Source organism: Saccostrea cucullata, unplaced genomic scaffold (genome assembly GCF_032062105.1).
Source record: "Saccostrea cucullata isolate Sc308-1 unplaced genomic scaffold, CSIRO_AGI_Scuc_v1 ctg5499, whole genome shotgun sequence".
Classification (NCBI taxonomy): domain Eukaryota; kingdom Metazoa; phylum Mollusca; class Bivalvia; order Ostreida; family Ostreidae; genus Saccostrea; species Saccostrea cuccullata.
The window spans coordinates 8,091-33,386 of NW_026938353.1; the positions used below are offsets into that span (position 1 = coordinate 8,091).

Consider the following 25,296-nt stretch of genomic DNA (forward strand, 5'->3'; position numbering starts at 1 on the left):
GACCAGATTTATTAAAATTCAAGGCGTGCTGATTTTTCTATATACTGTATTTGAGTAGGGAGTGATTAGGCCTTGGACTTGATTTTTAAGTAGTCATGCTCGACTTCGACCGAAACAAACTTGAGTGCCTTTCTGGATGGCTATATATTTTTGGTACTAAAATCTTTATAAAGAATTGTTTTACAAGATCTGAAAAGGAAACTTCTCAGAAGATTAATATTAATTTATTTCATGTACTCAAATTTGTTCAGAATATATAGCAGAATTTAATGCTGTTGTGCAACCTACTACTGTGAAATTACTTATTTTCGTGGGGGTTAATTTTTGTTGTTTACAAGGTATGGAAAGACACACAAATATATGACCACCATGAAATGTAAATGTAAAGTTGCATATGCAAGACTATTTGACATTCACAAACCACAAAATCAAATCCCCACAAACTTACATTTTTTTCCTCAAACCTAAAAAAATTGATCCCATGAAAATATGCGATTTTACAGTATCATATAATGCCCTGTTCACACGGAGAGTTTAATTCGAATTAAACGTAAGTTTACTGCGAATTAGCTTCGCTTAGCGTTCACACGGAGAATTTAATGCGAATTAGTTTAATTCGAATTAGTTTACTGCGCATTAAATTACTTCGCATTAGCTCCGTGTGAACGCTAAGCGAAGCTAATTCGAATTAAATTCTGATGAATGCGTAATGGCAAAATTTAGTCAAATGCCACTTGTCGGTGGTTAGCTATAGGTACTTGTGCTATTTTTGAGTGAAAAACTAAGGAAATTTTGTTAATCATCAAAATGTGCATACAGACACTTTGCCATATTATGTCAAATGGATCTGCTTCTGCATAAGGTGACGTGATCTGCAAATGACGTCATAATAGCCGTGCTGACGCCGGGCTGCAGAAGTAAAATTTTAATTCGCATTAGTTTACTTCGAATTAGCTGTCGTGTGAACGCAATTTAATTCGCATTATTTTAATTCGCATTAGTTTACTTCGCATTAATTTAATGCGAATTAAAATCTCCGTGTGAACAGGGCATAACATACAACGTCCATTAAATTCAGTCAAATATGAGAACAATTATAAGCTAATAAACATATAAATGACTGCCTGATTATAGTATAATAATACCCTAAACTAGTACACGTGTATATAATTATTTAGGGGCTGGAAAACCATGTCTCCATTGTCAGAAAAAAAATATTTGTAGAACTGTAGCTCCGTGCTTGAGAGATTTCGAACAGATGAAACAGAGAGCGACAGATCCATGCGTTGTATAAACCTAAATTCCATTTACACCGCCGATTTTTTGGTCACTCACTTTAGGTTTTACTTCTTAGATTTATGTTTTCCCCAGATAATTAACTATACATTTATATCCTATTCCTAAATGTTTATTTACCTTTCAACTGTTTAAGAAGGACCGTTGAGGAAGTGCACGTAAAAATGGAATTATTTTTTAAAATAAAAAACCGACAAACTAAATGTTTCGGACCATTTAAGGGTTAATAACATATCAATAATTGGATTAAAATGTATGATGAATTATCGGATACCATTCTACGAGCATGAAAGAAAAACCCATAAACTACAAGAAATAATACCTGAAAGGTAAGCAACAAAAAATCGGAGGTGAAATCGAAGGTTTTTAAATGAATGGATCGATCTGTAGCAAGGCCTCACCTGTCTAAAGTTTCCCAGACATAGATGTGCAGTTCTGCAACTAAATAAAAAAAAGATAATAAACCAGGGATGCCTGTCTATCATTTAAATGTAAAAAAAACAATGCTTCTGAGAATTTTTATTTTGTTTATTGAAAAATGGGAGTTTCCCATAGTGGGAACATTATATGATAACAGGGAAAAATAAAAGGGAGAAGCATGCAATTTTCAGGAGAGGTTTGTGGAAAAGTTCTTCTCAAATTTTAGCACAACCTTTAGTATTCCTGGACATTCATCTAAAAGCCAAACAAAACAAAACTTTTTTGTTGGTTAAGCCCCCTCCCCCACTTTCAATTTGCTTCCGATGCCTATATGTACTGCTTAAGTCATACAAAGCTATAAAATACAACAGCGTTATTGCAGGTATTTTATTTTCTTAACTTGATCTATGATGTGGACACATTCATTGTTTTGATCAGTTGTAAGGATGTGGCTTTGACTGTCAGTGGTGATTCCTCGGAAATTAAAAGGTTGGTTCTTTGGAGCAGGGGTATGCCCAATGTACTTAAACATCAGTTTCACAGCCTGATTGACCACCACTACTGCATTAGCCCCATTGTCAGACACACAGATATCCAGATTCTTGTTCTCAATTATCTGTATCTGTCACTATAAAACTAGACGAATAGAGGGGTTTACCTTTATCAGCAAACTGAATGGTTTGTTTCTCTATGTATTCAGAGTAACGGACAACTTATGTGTATTTATCAACAATGCGCATGATAACCAGGAGCTCACCAGAGGAGGTACTACAGACACCGCGAGGTATCCAATCCCACAGTCTTATCACCTCCTCTATTTTCACATTCTTCATAATGTTCACAGTTCCATCATTATAATCAGTATAAACTAGATCTCCACTTTTTGTCACTGTCATGTCATATGGTATATTCCCTGACTTGGTTCTAATTGACTTGAGTAGCGATCCCTGATTGATGCTGAAGAGTTTCATGGTGCTGTCATCTCCTCTCGTCCAGATTTTTTCTTCAGTCAGAAAGGCCACATGGAAAAGGTAAAAGTTATACCCAGTGTCTATGGTGGTGACAGCCTCTGGTTCATCAAGCAGCTGTTTGACTGGAGGAGAGGATACAGCTTCTGGCGATATCTTCATACTGTAATAATGTTCAGCTGAAGTGAGAGAACTTAGTGCTAAAGCTCCAAACATTTTATGAAGTTCTTTTTCATGATTTTTTCCAGTTTTAAATTTAGGTATAGATGGCACAATTTTTTGTGGAAGCTTTTTGTATCTCTCTATGTTGAATTTAGCACCAAATAGTTTTGACAAGTCATTAAAATCTATACATGTAGTAACATAAAATGCATCAATTTCATCCTTGATGTCAGTGATGTCTTGTTTATTTCATCCAGATGTTTCTGTAGAGTTTGTAACTGTTTGTTTTTAATCTCATCAGCTTCAGCTTTAAGTTTTTTGACAAGCTTGTCAATTTCTCTGTGCCAGTCCTCTCCATGTTTTGTTATGTCTTTTGAGAGATCTCTGTATTCTCTTTCTAATTGGCGCATTCTGTTTTGTGCATCAGAGGCAATGTACTGGTATGTTGGATAAATTGTATCTTTCAGTTCAGTATGTTCTTTAATTAATATTTTTTTTTTCATCCAGAATTTGCAAAATTGCTTAACACTTATGACCAAGATGTTGATCAGATGCAATGCAAATTTTGCAGACAGGAATGTCACATTGTTTACAGTACATTTCACATCTCTCTTTGTTATGAGATTTACACCCAGGGTAGAGAGATGTAGATTTCTTGGACTGAAATTTAATGACTTTATGATCCTTGGACTCATCAGATATCATATGTTTCCCTACGCAAGACGTACAAAGATTGACGAGACATGTATCACAGTGCATCTGTACCACGGCAGTCTCACACAGATCACATTGCATCACGTCCTGGGCACTAATACGGGGGTCCATCATTTGATGTTTTGTCTCTTGAGTATACAAAAATCTTTATGAAAATATTTATTGAAAAATGAAATAGAAGATAAAGCAAAATATTCCAGATTAAGTATTCTGAATCAGAATGGGAAAATTTATAATATTTTCTTGTGTTGAGTTAATATGAATAAAAAGAATTGGTGTAATTTATCCTGATTTTGAAAAAGCAAAAGATTTGCAGCTCTGAAAATCAATTAAAAATGCAAAAATGTTATATTTTATTCCAATGATGATTGAATACATATAAAAGCAAAATCTGATTTGTTGGCATCATACAAAATTATAGTAAAATCATTCTTAAGGAATATCCTACCTGATTTTTACCTGTGTTTTTGCGCTAATCTTTTTGTTTTCAATCATGTCATGTTACTTACTTAGATCATGTGACTACTGTCTATTATCTACCTGTCTGTTACTATCCTATGTTAAAACATAGCAGCGATACTTAGATATAGGAGGGGGTTCTATAACTGAAGTACAACACTTGCAACACGCAGATTGAAAATGCATTTTAAACTTTATACAAAGAACAAGCCTTTAGTTAGAGCTCTTAATTGGACTAGTTTGATAGAGGAGTTAATCTCATTTTCATAATTTTAAGTTGAATGAATTAAGTGTGTAAAGAGATAAAGTTCAGTACTTTTAAGCCCGCAAAAATTCCAAGTTATTATGTTGAACATATTAAAATTGATATTAAAAGCATGCTTAAGTTCCCCCTTGTCAACACTTATGTAGTCTTTGAAGACCAAGTCTTCCATAAACATTTAAAATTTCAATGGGAATTAATTGTGCTCCTTTATTGACTTACTTTTGTCTCCCAACTTATTCCTATGAAGCAGAATGCATAGAAAAATTCTACATGGGAAGAAGAAAACACACGCTGTAGTCTTCAAATCCACATTCAGATATATCGACGCCCTTTTAGCATTTAGCAATAGTTACTTAAGGAATAACTGTCTTATTTTTCGAATTCATTATGTGATCAATCGATTGGGTTGCGTGATAATTTGCATAAACGCCGAAGGCGTTTATGCATAACCATATCACGCAAGCCAATCGATTGATCATCGTCATGAAATTGAACAATCTGACAGTTATTCCTTATACAGCTCAACAAACGTTTTAAGCTCACATGGTTTTTCGCACAAATTAAGGTCATATTGTTATAATATAATATTGTGTATCGAGACAACACAATACATTTTAAAAGTAGTCTTAACATAATTTGAGTTTTATTTCATTTACTGAAACATAATTCACACAAATCAATCGGTAGAACTTTGATATATTCATGGCTGAAAAAAAACAACTATTTTCAATTGAATTTTTGTATCTTCTTGCCAATTGCAACTGTCTTTTTATCCGTTCTTTTGAAAGCAATAGCTCTTGCAGAAACGTAGACATGGGTACAGTACAGCTACTGTAACTTGTATTTTCTGTACATTTTGACTCTTTAACTCGGGATGGTAATAGTATTTTCATCTGTTTGACTGCTTTCTATATTAATAAGATGGGATTTTTAAGCGCAATTTCTAAAATCTAGAATCATGAAAGATTAATCGCACTGTAAAATTTTATTTAACGTTTCAAACCGTAAATGCAGAAGGCTTTTCCATTTCATACAAGGAATTTACTATTTAAAAAAATTAAACAGTACTTAATTATCTTACCCTTTAGCGTGGTTTCCTTTTGCATTATTATCCCTTTTTGGCGCTGTATTTCGACGAAACCAAGAGGAGTATGGTAAATGAGCAAAGCTTTTAAAAAAATACTCACCTTTAAGAAGAAAATTTGAAGATTTCAACGACATGGGATTAAGGAAAGTTCGAATTTATACAATTTGTAAAAACCCATTGTAGAATCGTATAGTCGAAACACCCTACCATTTACTTATACATTTTCCTTTAAATCATCCACTTTGGAAACTTAAGATTATAATTTTAAAAGACATTTACGCTTGACATTATATATGTAATAAAACGAAGGGTTATGACATTGCACTGCAGTTCGAAAATAGTAATGTTTATTACAACAATGTGACCTTAATTTGTGCGAAAAACCATGTGAGCTTAAAAAGTTTGTTGAGCTGTATTTACATGCTTTGATTCCGCCAATCCACGTGCTCCAAGCCCTGCTTCTGTCTAGCTGTTTGTTCCGCCCTGCACGAGGTCTATTTGGAACCGCATCAATACATTGATGGGAAAATAAAATACATTTACAATTTGTAATTTTATCTCGGACAAAGACATTGGAAATGTAAATATTTCATTTATATGTCGACTTGATAAACCCCAGTGAACTTGAAAAAAGACACTACAGAGTCTGTCACATCTGTTTCATATTTGGGAGATTTACTGACTATGGACAATAAGCGTCGACAACTAAAGTGTATGACAAACGATATTACTTCAACTTTTTTATCGTCAACTTTCCTTATTCACATAATTATATTCAACTATCACCTGCGCATCTTCGCTAGCCAAGTGTCCGATTCGTTTTGGACACTTCGCTAGCGAAGATGCACCTGCATATAGTGCTAATGTCTCGCAACTGCATGCCCTGAAAATGAACAATTTTGAAATTGAGACAGACTACTACAAAGTCAGCATTTTAAAAAAATATATAGTGATTAAACTGTTTACAGGGTTATTTTAGCCCTTTTACACTTGCAAGCAATTTTTTCCATTTTTAATTTACTGTAAACGAGTTCTGTTCAAGAAATCATTTTGTCTTCCATAAATTCAACCCGTATATAATTTGCCTACTTGTGCGCTGTCTGAATGGAGCAACAGTAAAACGGGACGACGATTTCCCTGAATACAGTAGCGAAATATTTTGACTATTATTTTTATCTATCAGAATGATGACTCAAGGTAGGTATCTGAGGAAGAAACCTGGATCCATCAGAAAATCTAAAAGAAGAGCTCACAGCGGGTGAGGTCGGTCAACAGTAGATGTTTACTCCTCCTAAGCAATTGATCTTTTTTCCGGATGTCTGTCTGTCATGTCTGTTCACATGTTTTTATTGTTTGGGGGTTTTCTAAGAAAGATCCAATTCCTGTTTGTCATATTCACCAAAATCATTCATCAAAGTTTATTTCTCTAAATTTAACAATTTAATAACGATTTTATCATGAGATATATTTAAAACCTTCCAATCGAAAACAATTTTGTACTCTTAGGCATTTACATGGATTAACTCTACGTAATACTTTATATATATTACGTACAGTAGCTAACCATGTATAGTACATTAGCTATCCATGTCATTTCTTATAACAACAAAAATGATTTGGAAACATCTGATGGTAATTTTCATGACTGTTTGGATAGCAAGATGTACCCATCTTTCGTACACCATAGAAGAACACAATACTTTGAGAGATTCTCTTCTTGCTAATTATTCTAGTAAGACCCGTCCGATCAAAAATCAAGGACAATCCTTACAAATGGAGATGAGTCTATGGATTTCCAGTATAAATGACGTCAGTGCTGTAAATCAGAAGATGGTGACCACAGCCTACCTTTATGTCAAGTGGAAAGATGAAATCCTAACCTGGAGTTCTGTAAACACCGGGATTTATTGGATTCAGTTTAATCAGGTTTGGTTTTTTTTCCTGAAATCAAATAACATTTTATTACCAGGTTCAAAAATTCATTGCTGCATGCCTCAGTGTTCAATTGGATTTACATGCACTTATAAACCTATCAGTACAAGTATTTGTGAAAGGGGAAGATAATGAACAGTAATCATTCTAAGAAAAAATGCTACACAAAACTGGACAAAACCACGGACCCCTCGAAACACCAGGATCAGGTGCCAAGTAGGAGAAAACATCCCCTGTGACCAGTCACACTCGCCGCGAACCCAATTTGTATCGGTCAGGAAGACGGAGTGGTCTGTAGTCTTATTAAGTTTATAAGGAATGACCTAAAAAATGGTATGAATTATCTCGAACAAATTAGAAACTAAGAATTTGTTTTATTTAGGGACAATGTCATTATAACATTATAATATTTATGCCCTCCATTTATCTTATGCTAGACAAATGCCTGTATTGTAAAGAATGCGTGAAAACCAGTTCCCATTTGGTCCTGCAGCTTTGTTAATTTTTACTTCCTTAAAACACTACAAGACATTGTTTGATGAATATTGTCATTTATTAATGACGAAAATTACAACCAATTACAAATAAACTACCTTAACTACTAGGGAGATCCCAGACAAACGTACATAGACTTATTGAGCACCTAATATCACAATTGCTGAATGTACATTTAGAAGATGGGAGATCACCAGGTAACATATATACAATAATGGCTATCTATATATTTGCAAAAAGCTTACTTCAAAGCATGGATGGGGTAACTGAAAAAGCAACTAACTGGTTGCAATTAATTACATTTTTTAAGTAATTGGAAGTAATTTGAACATTTTAATTTCAAATACTGGTAATAGTTATTTAATTAATTACACTGAAAAAATGCCATGTGTAATTTCAATTATGTTTTCAAATACATTCATTTAATTAAAATGAAACACATTCATGAAAAATTGTCACCACTACTTCCCAATTTTACTGAAAAACATCTCAATAATCCTCCAATTATACAAAATCTTAATTAATTGTTTACAAGCAAATACATTATGGGTTTGATAATATCATAATAATAATCTAAACCGCAATCAAAACAAATCAATTCACTTCTCTAATGAGGTATTCATTCCATGATTTTGAAGACAAAGCCACTGAAAATTATTTCAATTAAAAATGCCCCGCTAGCGTTAGAAAAGAACAACTCTCAATTAACATTCAAACAGATTTTTATGAATGAAATTAAATGTATCCGACAAAGTTATGTTCTGTACAAGTATTATTTATGTTCAAAATGTTCAACATAAATGGCAATTTGGGATGTTCCGGTTAGGAAATATTTAATTTGAGGGGTAACAGTTGCGACTTATTTACTCTATTAAAACCACTTTTAATCAAATATTATAAGCCATGCAATTTTTTTGTGTACATGTATGTTTGTGTGGAAAAAACTGCGTCAAAATAATCTCAGATTGTTCTCTAATGTTTTATAAATAAAAGTTATAAATGAAATCATAAAGATATACAATGCTTATAGCATATCATTTCTTGTATTTTTGTGCAAAGGCTGAATTTATATACAAATGAATAAAGTTCTGTATATTCATTAACAAGGATTATAAAAATTTTCAAAAAAAAAATGAAAATGGAATTTGTAATTTAATTAAATTTTGAAAAGTTATTGTATTTAATTAATTTCTTATCTTAGAAAGCCAGAAATTTATTTGCAATTTTAATGAAACAAAGGTTAAAGTAATTGTAATTTACCCCAACACTGCTTTAAAGGGGGTTGTTAAAATCCTTTTTACATATTAATTAGTAGAATGCCTCGGTTAAAATACTTATCGTATGACATACACACCACGTGCAGATGATGTAGAAATATTAGTACAGTCATGTATACAGTGGTATATTAGAAGGGATGTTCATAATAAAAAAGCTAGAACAAACCCGTTTAATTGTCACACAGTTTAATTATACTTGTTAATTACTTGTTCAGTATCGTCTATTAAGTCAGTTAAACATCAAAATACGAAACTGATTTGGTTGATTGGTGTTGCTTTTTTTTAAGTGCAAAATTTCACCTTTAACTTGTTTGTACCAAGAAACAAAGCAGGCAGAACCCTCATTTCTCTACTGTTTTTTTTTTACTCTTTATAATAGTAAATAGTAAATATATTTATATTGTTTATAGTACAAGAAAATTTTACATTACAATACATTCATGTAGCTACCTCTTTAGATGATATTTTTGGCTTTGACGTCTTTTTCATGAAAAATGATATATGCAATGTTACAATTGTGTCTTGTCGACAATGTATGAGTCCTATTATTTGTTCATTATACGAAAAAAGGGTGTTTTGAATATTTTTTTCCATTTCGAACAGTTCTGAAAAAATCAAATTATTTTTTTATATTAAACTCCCATTTTATGAACAAAGATTCTTTGCCTCTTGTAGAACGACCTCTGGATACCTGACCTGGTTCTGAAGAACGGGTTCACTGAATTCAAGCCCCTCGGCGGAAAATTCTACTATGTGTTTGTGAACTATGATGGCACTGTCCAATGGTACCCTCATATGGTATTTGAGTCCATATGCGACATCGATATTTCCCATTATCCTTTCGATAAGCAGACGTGCAATATTATCTTCAAAACCTGGAGTTACACAAGATGGGAAATAAATCTGACAGTATCTGCTGCTAAGGTTGGATTTAATGAATTTGTACCAAACAGCGTCTGGGAAATAACGTCAACGGATGCGACAACTAACTTACAAAGTTCCAAGACAGATGTAACGTTCGTTATAAATCTTCGTAGGAAATCTTTGTATTACGTTTTAAATTTGATTCTTCCTATCATACTCCTAAACATTTTGAATCTCTTTGTGTTTATAATCCCCTCCGATGCTGGTGAAAAGATGGGTTTTGCTGTAACCATATTTCTTACGTTTGCTGTCTTCCTAACTATGGTTGGTGGGGAACTGCCTATAAATTCGGACAGCGTTTCCATTTTAAGCATGTATTTGATAATACAGCTAATAATTTCTGTTTTAATTCTCATGATTACTTCTTTGCAACTTCGATTACATCACAGGTCCTCTGAAAGGCAAATAGGAAGAGCATATATTTTCTTAGTACGAACAGAAAGACGTCTCCGATGTGAATCCCCCAACGGTTCAGAATTAGGATGCTTCTCTGGAAAGTGTTCAAGCTGTTTGAAAACTAAAATACAAAAAATTGATGTCAAAGGAATAGAGAGGGCGCGAGAACAAGATAAGGAAAACATGGGAGAAGAGGAGTACGATTTCGAAACCACGTGGAGCGATGTTTCATCTGCAATAGACTTTTTCTCCTTTTGGGTTTTTCTATCTCTAGAATTTGTTATCACGACTATTATTTTTTCTTTTGCTTCTTCAGATTGAATTTAAATAATAGTGATGATGAATATTTTTGTATGCCGATGTGAGCATCAATGAGTTATATTGAATGTACCCTCTAGATACACTAGGAGCTATATCCAGTGTAGAATAGTATAAAAAAAATGTAATCATCCAATGTGATTCTAAAATAGTAAAACATTAAAGAAGGTTCTCTTTAGAATTATTCTAATGTATCAAATTAAAAGGTGTAAAATTAAAATTCATTCAGTAAGTATATATTGCTAGGAAAGTCAACCACCTCAGAAATTTGAACTGTGTGCATTTGCACTTTAGCAGAGAAAGGTCGCTAAAAAGGGTACGGGTAGTTGACTTAAATGACCGCTGCAGGTAATCCATATAGAAAAAAAAATAATCCAATACCTGCTCATCTGTTGTGAAATTTCAAATCCATTGTATGTGATGAACTTTAGGCCTAAATTAAGGAAATCAGCTTAATGGACATTTGCGAAATGGCGTACAGCGAACAGCGGACTTCGGACTTCAGACATTTAAAGGCAGACTTTTGTAAGGGAGCGGTTTAAAAAATTGAAAAATGTAAATTTATAACAATCATCTAAAAATGTATAAGCCTCTGATAGCTATGAAAAAATTAAATAGAAGAATTTTAAAATTCATATTTTGATTGGTTTAATTAGAAAGTTTGCAAAGAATTCATTCGTGAACATTAAACTGTCTCGAAATAACTTATATTTTTGTATGCATTATTAAATTGAATAGTTTCAAATATGAACAGTTTACTACAAACAACTACTATCTCAGAAAATGAATTGTACAGAAGTTATATTTCAACTTCACATTTAATTTCTTTCTAATTTGCAAACTGATCAATGTGATACGCTGTAAATAAACCTTATTAAATAAGGGATGTCTTATGCCCTGCACGCACAAACTTGGGTCATATATATATTACTTGCATTATACTTTTCAATTCCCATTTGCTGGACCATTTGTCGTTAGAAAATGAACTGAGTAGAAAGCATGACTTTTGTCAAAACATAATTTAACATTTTACTGTATAAAAGTATGACTTTTTTCAAAACTTAATTTAACATTTTACTGTATAAAACTTAAACTAAATGATCCTATTTTAAACATAGTGGACAATATGAAGAAACCAAGTTTAATGACAATAAGTATAAGCTGTCTCTCCAAGAAAAAGAATGTTTTTTTCTGTTTGTTTGTTTTTACGTTATTGTTAAATATTGAATAAAAGAAATGTTAAAAGTTCTAAAAGCTTAAAATTGCCATTTACTGTAAACCAACTTTTATTCGCTTGTGAGAAATTTTCGGGAAATTCACGAGAATCTTATCGCGAATATTTCTTGCCGTGAACCAGTCTCTTTGTTAATTAATAACAGATCCAAAATCGGCTTGATCGGGAAAATTGATCGTCGTTAACTAGGTAAACGCTGTTAAATCGCGAAATAAAGTCTTTGCGAATTAAAGTTAGTTAACATATAGTCGTTAGATATATAAAATATGTACTGAAGAGACACTATCGATTTTGAATTTTTTTTTTTTTTTTGGGGGGGGGGGGTTACAACTTCCCTGAATTTTTTTTTGACAAACCGAAAAATGAAAATATTCTAAACTCGAAAATTTCATTCTCAGGGAGGTGGGTGTATTTACGAAAGGGTGTGTGTATATTAATTTCCATCTTTTAGATACATTTGCATATAAAGATAATTTCACTGCCTATACAAGTACTGTACCAAAAAGTGTGTGCTTGTGAGAGATTGGGATCAACTGGCTTTTTAATTAACGTAATGTACCCTAATTTTATTTAGCTACATTAGAGTTTGAGTTCTGATACTAAGTCTGTATATAAGCCTTGTTTATTGAAATGGTTGGAACCAGGTAATTGAAATTGGTATGAATCTGAGAAAGCTGAGTAGATCAGGAATCTGCATCATGTTTCCAGCTAAGTCAAATGTACATCACTCTTTATTTATTTCAAATTCGATTTACATTTGAACATTAGGGCACATCCTTTTCTCTTTTTTCAGAAGGGGGGGGGGGGTAAAACTGGCATATAGAAACAATTTGTAAAACTAAAAAATCTTGAAAGTGAGATATTTAATAATAAAATTCGTATAAAAAATGATTAAATAAAGTAAGAGAGAAAATAAAAACACATTTTCGATGCGAGTTCTGATTGCAAAGAAACTGACTGAAACATAATGTAATCAAAGTGTTCCTTATTTCCTATTAATTAATAAATGTCGCAGAAGTATGTTGTTTATTAACAACCATAATATCAAATGCTATTGCATTATTAATTCAAACGTAATTGTGATTTATAAATTTTACACCTTGAGATGCTTCCACTTATTTAAAGTCCGAAGTCTGAAGTCCGTTGTCCACTGTACGCTATTCCGCAAATGTCAATTACGACCAATTACGAAGTATTTTCTAACAATACCTCTTCTAATTTCGCAGTTTATGCAATATTTATGTTTATTAAGAAAATATTTATGCCCTGTGAACAAAGTTTCAGGGGTATATAGTTTTTATCTTGTCCGTCCGTCTGTCTGTTGTCTGTCTGTTTGTCCGAAACACTTTAACCTTGCCCATGCATAACTTTTGATTAAGTGGAACTATGACTTTCATATTTCACTTGTTTATTCCTTGTGACAAGACCTTTCTTCAGGTACATCCGAATTTGACTTTGGAGGTTGACCCACTATTACACAAAAATTCTTAATTTTCCTTTTGGTCATTTCTTTTGAACAGTAGATGCCAGGACTTTTATACTTCAAATATGTATTCTTTGTGGAAAGACCTTTCACAGTACCAACCTTGAGTACCAACAACTTTGACCTTTTGACTTTGATATTTTCGCACTTATGAAAAAACTGTTTGAAAACTCAAATACAAAAAAATGGATGTTAAAGGAACAGAGAGGAAGCGAGATCAAGACAAGGAAAACATGGAAGAAGAAGAATACGAATTCGAAACCACGTGGAGCGATGTATCACCTGCAATAGACTTTTTCTCCTTTTGGGTCATTCTATCTCTAGAATTAAGAAATGAATGTAATATTTTTTTTCTTTGATCAAGGTATTAAAGAAAAAAATTGGACGGAGAACGTCGCATTGATGAAAACGTTTGCCGTTCAATTTTTTCTCGATCAAAGGAAAAAAATATTACATTCATTTCTTATCATTTAATTATAATTTGAAATTAATAAAATAAAAATTTATTTCACTTTACTATGAAGTTTACGCATGAAAAACAGTGCGTATGAATATATCACAACAACGTTAACATTGCTGGTATTCAAAATGGCTAATAGGCTAGAAACAAAATCAAGAGGCCCACGGGCCTTATAGGTCACCTGAGTATTGTGTAACAACTTTCAAACAATTAAATTTGGTTCGTGTTTAAACCGGAGGCCATGAAATTCACAATTTACAATTTTGAAAGAGGCACCATTGCTTATCATAATTATTAACTTAGCATTCTTACTCTATTTACTTAATACCCAGAGGTAGATCAGAGTAACAAAGAGAAAATGCACTTCCACTTTATAACCAGTTGTGCACCTCAACCCAAAGGAACAACTGACCCAGGGACATATATTTCAAATTTTTGCAAATTTTATCAAAAAATGGTTGAATAATACCAAAGAGCAGATTTCAAAACATTAATTTATTTTCAGACTATGTAACCCCCCCCCGTTGACCCTGGTGGCATTAAAACCACTTTGCTAGATGCACCTTTCTTCATCATAAATATATATATATACTTGGATCATTGACTTAAAACCCAGAAGCAAAGAAAAATATTTTCAAAGAATAAATGTATTTTTACTATATAATCAATAGAGCCCCGCCCTAACACCAGAACCCCTGACCCTGGAGCCATGAATTTCACAATTTTGGTAGAGGACTCAATGCTCATTACATTCATGCCAACAGTTTGCCTGATTGATGTCGAGGAGTAAAGAAGAAGATTTTTAAAGATTTCATAAATTTAGTGGTTTTGGCCCCACCCCTCAGGCCCAATGGGGGCGGGGACCATGAAATTCACAATTTTTGTTTCCCTTCACCCATAGATGCTGTATACCAAATTTGGTTGAAATTGGCACACGACGCACGACGCACGACGGACGAAGACGGACGGAAACGGATAGCAATAGGTCACCTGAGTTACTCAGGTGACCTAAAAACAGTGTTCTCAAAATATTGTCGTGTCATTACCAACCCTCTGAAACAATAATAAACAGTTCTTTAACACAAAAAACTTACCTGTTGTCTTATCATATTTTGCTATAGATAGTTTTCGATGGGCCTAAATTTAGCAAAAGTTACTTCCCGTTGGCCGCCATATTGGAGGTCGACCAGATAAGTTTTCCAATTTTGTCTTACTAAGTTAAAGAAAATATAGCAGATATATTTGGTGGAAAATCCTTATTAGTTATTATTTTTTTTAATAAAGAAAGCTTCCAAAAATTTATATACTTCAGAAAAATAATGATTCCTAATTCAAATTAACAAAGATTAAAATTACACTTTGGTTGAACAATGAAGGAATATAAACATTTGGACCTCCAGTATGGCGGCCAACGGGAATTAACTCTTGCTAAATTCAAACCTATCGAAAACTTTTTATATCCCAATGGGTATATTTTCCATGGTAAGTTCGTAAATGTGAAGGGAAGCTACCGAAATATCCTAACAGTTGTAGGCCACAAAAATTTTGGATTTCATTTGCGCTCCTTTTTATCTGAATTTCAAACCGAACATATAAATATGTTCACAACCTATCAATGCTGTATAATCTGAAAGAGTCTGTTGCTGACTGTTTAAGATTAAAAGAGGAATTCCGTCCTCATTCATCATGCGATGTCGTTTTTCTCGATCATTCGTTTCCTAAGAATTAATTAACGCATAAACGGCATTTCCTAGATTTGGTAGCATAAAAATATGTCTTCTCAGTTCTATTGTTCATACCAGTTATCTCAAAGTCATTCATCTAACATAAGTATGCTGACTTCTTTCATTCTTTCCCATATCTGCATTGTTGTCATGCAGATGATTTGGTTTGTTTGGCAAAAGGGGATAGGACCTAATTCAAAAAGAAAAGAAAGTACAAAATCAGTCAAGAACTTAAGGTTTTGAAATTCAAGAAAATATCTATTAAAGTAAAACTATTTAATTATTCTTTCAGAAAGTAATCTGGAAGCAAGAAATATGCATGTAATGACAGCCTTTTGTCACGTGACACGGGCAGAAGTGGACATGTTTTTTACGACCTTTATTGTGCTCTCACTCTTAGAAGCATCGCTTTCCGACTGGGATATTGTATGACTGTGTAAATACTGTGTATGTAGTATCTGTTCATATGAATTTTGGGTCACCTTCACCCTCCAAACTTCCAAAGAAAAAGAAACAAACTTAAGGCAGAAATCTGTACAGGGCAAGATGGCGGCCAGTCAACAGATTCCAAACACTATTCAGAACAATAATGCCGACTTCGAGAACCAGCATTTCCAGCACATTCAACAAGTAGGTAATCTTTTATACCACCAATTACAACCCATGCAATCAATACCTATGACGGCAGTGCAAAGTACACCAATGCAATCACAATTTCAAAATTACCAATCGAACACTTCCCCCCAGGCTACCCCACAGTAGGTTCAAGGAATTTTTTCCCAGTTAGATGTTATGAGCAAAAAACTTGAAAAGTTAGAATCGTTTGAGATGTCCTTGTCAAATCTGAAAAATGACATAAAAAGCCTAAACACTCGTGTCCTAGAGGTAGAAAAAAGCCAAGAATTTATTTCAAAATCACTGGACACTAACGATATGAACACCTCCAAAGCACTCAATGATCTTTCTGAATTGAAAACGGCATTAGAAAATTCCATGAAGCTGAACGCTAGACTCACAAATGATATCCTTGACCTTCAATGTAGATCAATGCGAGAAATTCTGTTATTCTACGGAGTAGATGAGGCACCAGAAAGGGAGCAAGAAAATTGTTAAGTCATTGTTAAGAGAATATGCTCTTACAAATTAGAATTGGAGAATGACATTCAAATAGAAAGGGCACACAGAATCGGCAGGAAAAACAACGAAAAACCACGCCCTATTGTAGTAAAATTCACCAGATTTCCCCAGCGGGAACTCATCCGGAAAAATGCCTTCAAACTAAAACAAACAGATCTCTCGATTGATGAACAATTCCCAAAAGAAATACAAGAACGGAGAAAGGGCCTGTACCCCATTTACAAGAAGGCTAAGGAAGATGAAAGAAAGGCCATCCTATTTTTACTGGTATACCCTGTTTATGCAGATTATCGAAGCAGATTTATTAAAAAATATTTCATTAAAAAACCACCCATGTTCAAATTATTGCAATTGTTTAATACTGAGAACTATAAGGATATGTGTAACCTTGGTAAATATATTTATTATAGCTTGAGGCGTAGAGATGATCTGGTAATCCAATAATTGTATCTTTTCTATTATTTTTGTTTATTTGTTTGATTTTACTACTATTATTTACATGTAAATAAGTACACATTTATAATTGTTCTCCTGTAAAATATCCACTTCTGTACTGTAACGAAACTGATTATTCTGTATATATACTGATAAGCTGTAAGGCTTAAAGTGATAATAAAGAAAGAAAGACAGCCAAAGTAGTTCCGGCTGCTTAGTGCAGGCGAACTCTAGATTTTATTGATGCAGTTATCAAAACAATTTTTTATCCAATCAGAATCAAGTATTTTATAGAAATTATAATCATGATAATAGCCAATGATGAATATTTTTATATGCTGATGTGAGTATCAAGTTACATTAAATATGTACTCTCTATATACCGGGAGCTATATCCTGTGTAGAATAGAATAAAAAAATGTGATTCTAAAATAGTAAGATATTTATTCCATGATTTTGAAGACAAAGTCAAAGGAGATTATTTCAGTTAAAAATGCCCCGCTAGCGTTATGCCTAGGTCACATTTCCCGGCCGGTAGCCGTAGACCGGTGGTAATCGGTAGTAATCCGTGGTGTTAACGATGCCCCAACATCGGTCCACATCGGCCTAGTAGTCCTTAAAGTATCAGTCACATTATCCGGCAATGTGCATACGATGGGCAACCAATGCTTTTTATGAGAAAAATGGTGTGGTTGCCGGCCGGACTTACAAAGGCCCAGCGATGCATTGCTAATCATAAAACAATGTTCCAGGATAATCGGCCGATGTATATTACATCGCTCATACATTGGTGGACATCGTTCGCACATCGGTCGACTACGGGCCAATGTTTGGTCGAACATCGACCGATGATCGGTCGTTATCTGTTGAACACCACTACACTCCCCGATGACCTCAGATTCAACGGATATTGGACGATGCTCGGCCATACATCGGTCGATCCTCGAAAGATGTGTTAATGATGGGTTGCCGATGAGGAACGATGTGAGGCATCGTTGGAGACATCGCTGAATTTTAGCTACGAATTATTTCCTACCGATGACCCCACCGATTCGCAAAAAAAGACTCAGTCACCGTCCGATCACTAGTGGTGCCCGGCCGGCAACCACGCCATTTTCATCAAAAACGCATCGGTTTCTCATCGTATACCCCATCGTTGGATAATGTGACTTATACTTTAGAAAAAAAAAACTCTCAATAAAGATCCGAAAGATTTTTATGAATGAATTTAAATGTATCCGACAAAGTTATGTTCTGTACAAGTATTATTTATGCTCAATATGTTCAAGTCAAAGGAAATATTTAATGATTTGAGGGGTAACAGTTGCGACTTATTTTACTCTATCAAAATCACTTTTAATCAAATATTAAAACATTGTTATGACATCATCTTTTGTTCTTTTAATACCTTCTTATCCTTGAAATAACAAAAACAATCCAATAAGTTACCTGTAACTGTCCAATAAGTTGGAAAAACTGTCCACTATTAAAAAAAATTTTTTTACAACTTTTTGGACAGTTACAGGTAAGCACTAAGAAAAAATATCAACAAATCCAACACAAAAGATATACATGTTATTCATGAACAACGAATTACACACATTGTAATAATTATTCCAACTTTAGAATTTAAATTTGAAAAATACACTTCCAGACGAAATTTCAATTTCACTAGCACCAGCTGGTGCACACACATTAGAATCACTTTCGGCTGCGGTTTTGGCTTTCTTGATAGCTACATCACACTGATTTTCACCGTGAATGATTTTGCTCACTCTTTGCTGATGTTCTTCATTTGTTCTTTTATACGATCTAACAGATGTCGAGCGGTGTCCAGTTTTCTCGGTTATTAGCTGCTCATCAATGCCAGCATCGTAAAGGCGTGTTGCGGCGGTTGCTCTGAGGCTATGGTTTGTGTAGTGGCCAGTAAATCCTGCTATTTTACACAGTTTTGCGACGGTCTGTTGAAGAGTGTGTACTCCAACAGGGGAGTCGGCGTACCAAGTGGAATCTGTGGGGTACCGCAGAGGTCGCAAATAGAGAGCATTGGTTTTACCAGCTTCAGGCCTTTAAAAGAAAATTGCATATTATAGATTAAAGTGTTTTAAATTAAGATATATGTTACAGCAATATTTTGGTGAAAATTAACAACGATATACTTGCCTTAAATGCAGATATTTTTCATACGTGAGCACAGGACATCTCTCGGGAACATTCTTGTTCTGGTATGCTCTGGTAACTTTAGGTTGCAGATTTTTGTGCTGGAGCCCACCGCGATTTGTTTTGGAGACATCCTCTCTATATTCGAGATATCGCAGTCTAGATGCATCCATGGAAAGAGAAATCTGACTGTTTGTCCCAACCCTCAAGTTTCTGTGTTCCTGTCCTGCTCGTAGTGCAAAATGTAGTCCTAGTTGAAACAGTAGAGTATCTAAGAGTTTTTGAGGTGTATCTCTTCCTAAAACTCCCTTGGACCACATTTCATCTTCTTGAGCCTCAGTTATGATCTCTGCCCGTTTCCGCTCTATCCCCATGCCTCGCCCAGAGAGTTCTTTCATCTTTGAATCAAGAATACTGCGCATATCGTGAAATTTATCATCATCCAAAAAGTTTATGAATCTACCTTCATGTCGTAATTTGTGTTGAATTGCACACACAATTTCATACAAGCTATTGGGTCTGTAATCCTCTCCAGATTTATTCCTTACTTCAGCTACAAAGAAACTCATTGTTTTGTTGATTTCCTCATCACTCACATAATATCCTGGTACATAAATGTATCATGGTTTGGTAACATACGCTTTCGTTCATTTTGCCAGTTCGTAAATAGAGTCATTGCCCACTTTGACTTTTGCTCTGTTTTCTTCGATAAACCTTTCTTAACCAAATTATCCAAATCTTCTTGATTGAGACGTGCAAACCTTTCAATATTTTCTTTTCCTTCTATGTCTTTGGTGGCCTAAACAAGTTCCTCGTCAGAAATATCCGAAAAAATATCTACTTTGAGGTCAAAATTCGGTTGTTTTTTTGGATGTTCTCTTTCCAAATCCAAAATATCACTGAGAATGCCATCCGTGTTGTTTTCTTGTTCATCAACTTCTCTAAACTTGTTTTGTGTTAAAAACACGCTTTCTCCATCTGAAGAGGACATCCTAACCGCAGGGACATTTACTAAGAAGTGGTGTTCGATGTGCATGCTTTTTATACAAAACCAAGGAACTCACCTGTAACTGTCCACTAAGTTAACAATTGAAGTGAATCCTATTCACAGTATTTAAATCAACAAATTTACCTGAGACAGTCTACTAAGAAGACAATGCCAAATTTAATACAAAGGATGTTTACTTCATTGACGTTGCAAGAGAGAAACTTTTCTAAGAGAGTCCATTCTGAACACAATGGAATGAAATGTTTTAAGTAGGTTACAAGCCTCAAACTGTCCATTCTGTGAGAAAAAAGAATTATTGTCGGGCCTAACGGCCCTCCAATAGTTCTTTCTTCTCACTGAATGGACAGTTTTCGGCATGTAACCTTTACTTAAAACATTAGTATGACATCATCTTTTGTTCTTTTAATGCTTTCTATTTCTTGCAAGGCCCAAAACAGTCCAATAAGTTACCTGAAACTGTCCAATAAGTTTAAAAATCTGTCCATTATTAAAAATAATGTACAGTTTTCAGTTACTTATTGGATGGCTACAGGTAATTTACTAGATTAAGAAAACACAACACAAATAAACACAAATAAATATTTTTCAGGCAATGAATCCAACAGTTTCACAGTGTAATTAAATAATCCATTCCAAGTCACAAAAACTGAAACATTGTAATTATTCCAATAAATGATGAAATGTACATTCCAGCTCACAATCAACATCAAAACTTAAATTTGAAGGAAATATCTCGATCTGAATACTATTAGAATGTAATTTGCACCAACAACACACGAGGGGATATCACTTCTCCTGGCAAGAAACAGTCGCTCCTTAAATTCTTATTTCTCACTTGTACTTTGAATAATTTTTCTCATTTTTCTACAGAAACACATCCATCGTTTTTCTGCTACAGGAATGCAAGGGTGTTTTGTCAATAGCCTTATCTACTCATCTCCCGATTTGTTTCTGATTCTGGCGAAAAGAAAGCTTTTTATTTTGTTGATTTCTTTATCTATTACACCTTAACGTACATCAACGTTTGGTACCGTGTAACATTCTCTCTGTCAGTTAAATAACACAATAAGTACCCATTTACATTTCTGCTCTGATTATCCTCTTCTAAATCATCTGAATAAATTACGGAAACCTTTCTACGTTCCCTTTGTTTTTCTGCATCCTTGAAAACCCTTGATCAAACGTTGAGAAATATTTGAAAAATAAAACGTCCACCTTGAGCTCAAAGTTCATTTTCTTGACAATCCTAGGCTCAAAATATCACAAAAATGACCTACCCCGTTATGCATTGCCCTTCATATCTGAAGTTGTTTTGCATCAAAATATGCTTCCTTGGAAGAAGACATGCTTTCAACATTCACAATCACATCAAAATGGTGATGGAATCTCATGCCTTGTGATGAAATATTAGTCAGCTGTTTAAAAATTGAACTTACCTGTAACTGTCCACTAAGTTAACAATAACAATGAATACAAGTTTCTTTTGACTGTCATAAAACCCTCACCTGAGACAGTCCAATAAGTAGACAATGCTAACTTAATACAATGGATGAGAAAAAGTTCTAAGAGAGTACATTATGAACACAATGGGGTAAATCTTTTAAGTAGGTTATAGGCCTCAAACTGTCCATTCTGTGAGAAAAAAGAACTATTGTCGGGCCTAACGGCCCTCCAACAGTTCTTTCTTCTCACAGAATGGACATTTTTTGGCCTATAACCTTTACGTAATGTTCATATTTTTCGATATAAAACAACTCTCGATGATTCCTACTATTAATAAAATCAGAAGAAAAGTCAAAACTGGTTTTCTTTGGCCTAACTTGATGAACAGTGCCAGGTAGTCATCCAAGCAGAGCAGAACGAAACCTTACCTGTGGCTGTCCAATAAGTTAACAATGGAAGTGTTCGACAATGGTGAAATATTTTAAGTAAGTTATAAGCCTCAAACTGACCATTATGTCAGATATTAGACTCTCCTCGGCGCTAACACCCCTCGGGTCGTCTAATATCTGACATAATGGACAGTTTTCGTCTTATAACCATTACTTATAAGCCGTGAAATCTTTTGTGTACACGAATGTTTGTGTGGAAGAAACTGCGTCAAAATTATCTTGGATTGCTTTTTAATGTTTTTTTAAATAAAAGTTAAAAATTAAATTACAAAGATACACAATGCCTATAGCATATTATTTCTTGTATTGTTTGTGCAAAGGCTGAATTTATATACAAGTTAATCATGTTAATGAAGTTCCGTATATTCATTAAAAAGGGTTATAACAATTTAAAAAAAATGTAATTTGTAATTTAATTAAATACTTTTGAAAAGTAATTGTATTTAATTAATTTCTTATCTTAAAAAGCCAGTAATTTAATTGTTATTTTAATGAATAAAAGGTTAAAGTAATTGTAATTGACCCCAACACTGCTTTAACGAGGGTTTTTGAAGAAATCCTTTTGACATATAAGTCAGTAGATTGCCTCGGTTAAAATGCTTCTCGTGTGTAAAGCGTACGCATGTGCATCGAATCAGTCGAGAAACATAAACACCATCCGATATGCAGATGATGTAGAAATATTAGTACATGTGTATTAGTAGGGAAGTTCATAATAAAAAAGCTAAATCAAACCCGTTTGTCACACAGTTAAATTATTACTTGTAAATTACTTGTTCAGTATCGTCTATTAGGTCAGTTAAACATCAAAATATGAAATTGAATTTGGCGGATTGGTGAAAATGGTATTGCTTTTTTAAAGTCTAAAAGTTCACGTTTAACTTGTTTATAATAAAGAACAAAGCAGACAGAACCCTCATTTCTCTTCTGTTTTTTAAACTCTTTATAATATTAAATAGTAAATATAGTTATAATATATTGTATATAGTACAAGAAAATTTTACATTATAATACATTCATGTGGATACCTAACTAGATGACATTTTTGGCTTTAACGTCCTTTTCATGAAAAATGATATATGTGTAGGTTACATCATAGAAGCCGAGTAGCATTGATTATATCGTTTTCATGGGGCGTGGAAATCGAGGGCGCGGAGCGCCTACTTTAAACATATTTTTACCTAGACCTTGAACCCTACTTTGTCCTACTTTTAAAAATGTTAACGTTGGTGGTAACCCTTGAAAAGGTGGTGCTAGGGTTTTATATTTCACATTTGTATTGCTTGTAAAAAGGCCTTACTTTAGGAACCAACATATTTGATTTGCATTTGAGAAAGCTTAACCATCGTTATGTTGCCTTGCGGGGGCACCTGTGTTTCACAAACACATCTTATTTTTTTTAGTCATTACGTTTGAAAATTATATTTTGTGTACTAGTATATTAATACAGCAGACCCATAGGAAGCAAATTCCTTTTGCATGTTTTGGAGCGCAAGAAAAAAAAGTCATCAAAATCGTAAGGGAATAAATCAGAAATTAAAGCTGACATGAATTCGTAAAAACGCAACATTTTCATCTATGTACGACTTGTTTCATACCAACTATAGCCGTATTCCGCCATATTTCTTTCAGATACCTTGTCTCATTGTAACGATGTATACCCCAATGCGCTCGTTACACTTGAATTGTTTTTTTGGATTGGGTATCGACTTGTGCACATCTCCGATGGTAAAGCATATGAGAACACATGAGGTGATCAAGACATTTCAAAAACCAAATAAACAACATAATAATAATATTTTTGAATATTTATGGATTTAAATCAAAAGAAAAAAATGCAAGTTTGGAAGAGAAATTTAGATGCATGAGTACGTATTTTTACAGTGCGCCAATTTATGCAGAATAAACTTGAAATAAAAAGCAGTAAAATTTGCAAATACATTTTGAAATTATATCATTTGAATGGAAGAAAACAACCAACGTCTTTGATTTGCAGGTCCTATGCAATTGATGCATATCGAGAAAACGCCTCGAATGCTGTAAACGTACCCATACCTGGTAATAAGGTTACTGCATCGGTTCGAAGATGTACACAAATCAAGTGATATTCACCCTGAATTCCATTTATTGAAATATGCATCACAAAAAAGAAATAAACTCCATACAAACTCAATAGTAAACACACTGTCATTTCTCCGTACACACTAGCATGTCGATACACTTAGTCCGTGCCGATCAGATTTTGGCCAGGGAAAATATCACAAGTGGAAAGAGAAGTTATTTGGTATTTGCGCGGCTGAAAGGGGGGGGGGGTAATTTAACTGATGTTCATAAGCTATAATTGTGAATTGTTTATCTACATGTAGTTCTAACATACATCTTATACAACGTCATGTATATAGTCTGCAGTTGATTTGCGTCGCAAAATTCATTTATCAATTATAACTGATTATTTTAGTACTAATCTCAAATCTAAACCAAGTAATTTGATGTACGGCAATAATTTACTTCAAATCTTAAAAGCAATTAACCAGAATACAAATTTTTATGTCTACATCTATACATTCTTTAACACATACACACACGGAGAAAGGCCATCCCCAGTTCATATTTACATTTAGGCATTTGATTTTTTGGACGGGGGGGGGGGCATACAAAAATAATTGACATGACCGTTATTCAAATATTCTTGGAAGACATAGATTTCTGCCAAATTCAGTTTTGAATTTTTTTATTTGAAATGTGTCACTCCCACCACAAAGTATGTGCATTTTGAGGAATGTAACTGTTTTATAATTATGTTTTTTACAGGAAGTATTTCGAGATTTCAGTATCCCTGCCTGATAGTCTAGGTACTGGTGTTTTATATATATACATATATATATATATATATATATATATATATATATATATATTTATATATATATATATATATATATATATATATATATATATATATATATATATATATATATAATTTCTTGAGGTGAATTTGGGAGATAATTCTAAAAGCTAGGGTAGGGATACTTGATACTGGTTGAATACGGAT

General features: G+C 33.6%; 3 protein-coding genes and 1 pseudogene across 3 annotated transcripts; 2 read left to right on the forward strand and 2 right to left on the reverse strand.

Moving 5' to 3' along the window:
- Nucleotides 1-2,429: 2,429 nt before the first annotated feature.
- On the reverse strand, nt 2,430-3,671 carry LOC134250031 (uncharacterized). The gene is made up of 2 exons (XM_062732368.1): nt 3,575-3,671; nt 2,430-3,031 (listed from the first exon to the last, which is right to left on the reverse strand). Exons 1-2 carry the CDS (start codon nt 3,669-3,671, stop codon nt 2,430-2,432), a joined length of 699 nt encoding a protein of 232 aa, XP_062588352.1.
- Nucleotides 3,672-6,558: 2,887 nt separating this feature from the next.
- Nucleotides 6,559-10,397, forward strand: LOC134250023 (neuronal acetylcholine receptor subunit alpha-6-like). The gene is made up of 5 exons (XM_062732361.1): nt 6,559-6,568; nt 7,029-7,297; nt 9,751-10,001; nt 10,197-10,263; nt 10,389-10,397. Exons 1-5 carry the CDS (start codon nt 6,559-6,561, stop codon nt 10,395-10,397), a joined length of 606 nt encoding a protein of 201 aa, XP_062588345.1.
- A 5,683-nt stretch (nt 10,398-16,080) lies between these two features.
- LOC134250024 (uncharacterized) lies at nt 16,081-17,173 on the forward strand (annotated as a pseudogene).
- A 1,635-nt stretch (nt 17,174-18,808) lies between these two features.
- Nucleotides 18,809-20,337, reverse strand: LOC134250025 (uncharacterized protein KIAA1958-like). The gene is made up of 3 exons (XM_062732362.1): nt 20,247-20,337; nt 19,374-19,950; nt 18,809-19,253 (listed from the first exon to the last, which is right to left on the reverse strand). Exons 1-3 carry the CDS (start codon nt 20,335-20,337, stop codon nt 18,809-18,811), a joined length of 1,113 nt encoding a protein of 370 aa, XP_062588346.1.
- Between the last annotated feature and the right edge of the window lie 4,959 nt (nt 20,338-25,296).

What these genes read in the sequence shown, in the direction of transcription:
- LOC134250031 (XM_062732368.1), bottom strand. Translation starts at nt 3,671, where the DNA reads ATGGACCCCCGTATTAGTGCCCAGGACGTGATGCAATGTGATCTGTGT. An exon ending in TACATGTCTCGTCAATCTTT is followed by an intron (nt 3,032 to 3,574) that starts GTACGTCTTGCG and finishes CTACATGTATAG; the next exon opens with ATTTTAATGACTTGTCAAAA.
- LOC134250023 (XM_062732361.1), top strand. An exon ending in ATTGGATTCAGTTTAATCAG is followed by an intron (nt 7,298 to 9,750) that starts GTTTGGTTTTTT and finishes TGCCTCTTGTAG; the next exon opens with AACGACCTCTGGATACCTGA. An exon ending in ACAGTATCTGCTGCTAAGGT is followed by an intron (nt 10,002 to 10,196) that starts TGGATTTAATGA and finishes TATAATCCCCTC; the next exon opens with CGATGCTGGTGAAAAGATGG.
- LOC134250025 (XM_062732362.1), bottom strand. Translation starts at nt 20,337, where the DNA reads ATGTCCTCTTCAGATGGAGAAAGCGTGTTTTTAACACAAAACAAGTTT. An exon ending in CAACACGGATGGCATTCTCA is followed by an intron (nt 19,951 to 20,246) that starts GTGATATTTTGG and finishes TTTATGTACCAG; the next exon opens with GATATTATGTGAGTGATGAG. An exon ending in GAGAGATGTCCTGTGCTCAC is followed by an intron (nt 19,254 to 19,373) that starts GTATGAAAAATA and finishes TTTCTTTTAAAG; the next exon opens with GCCTGAAGCTGGTAAAACCA.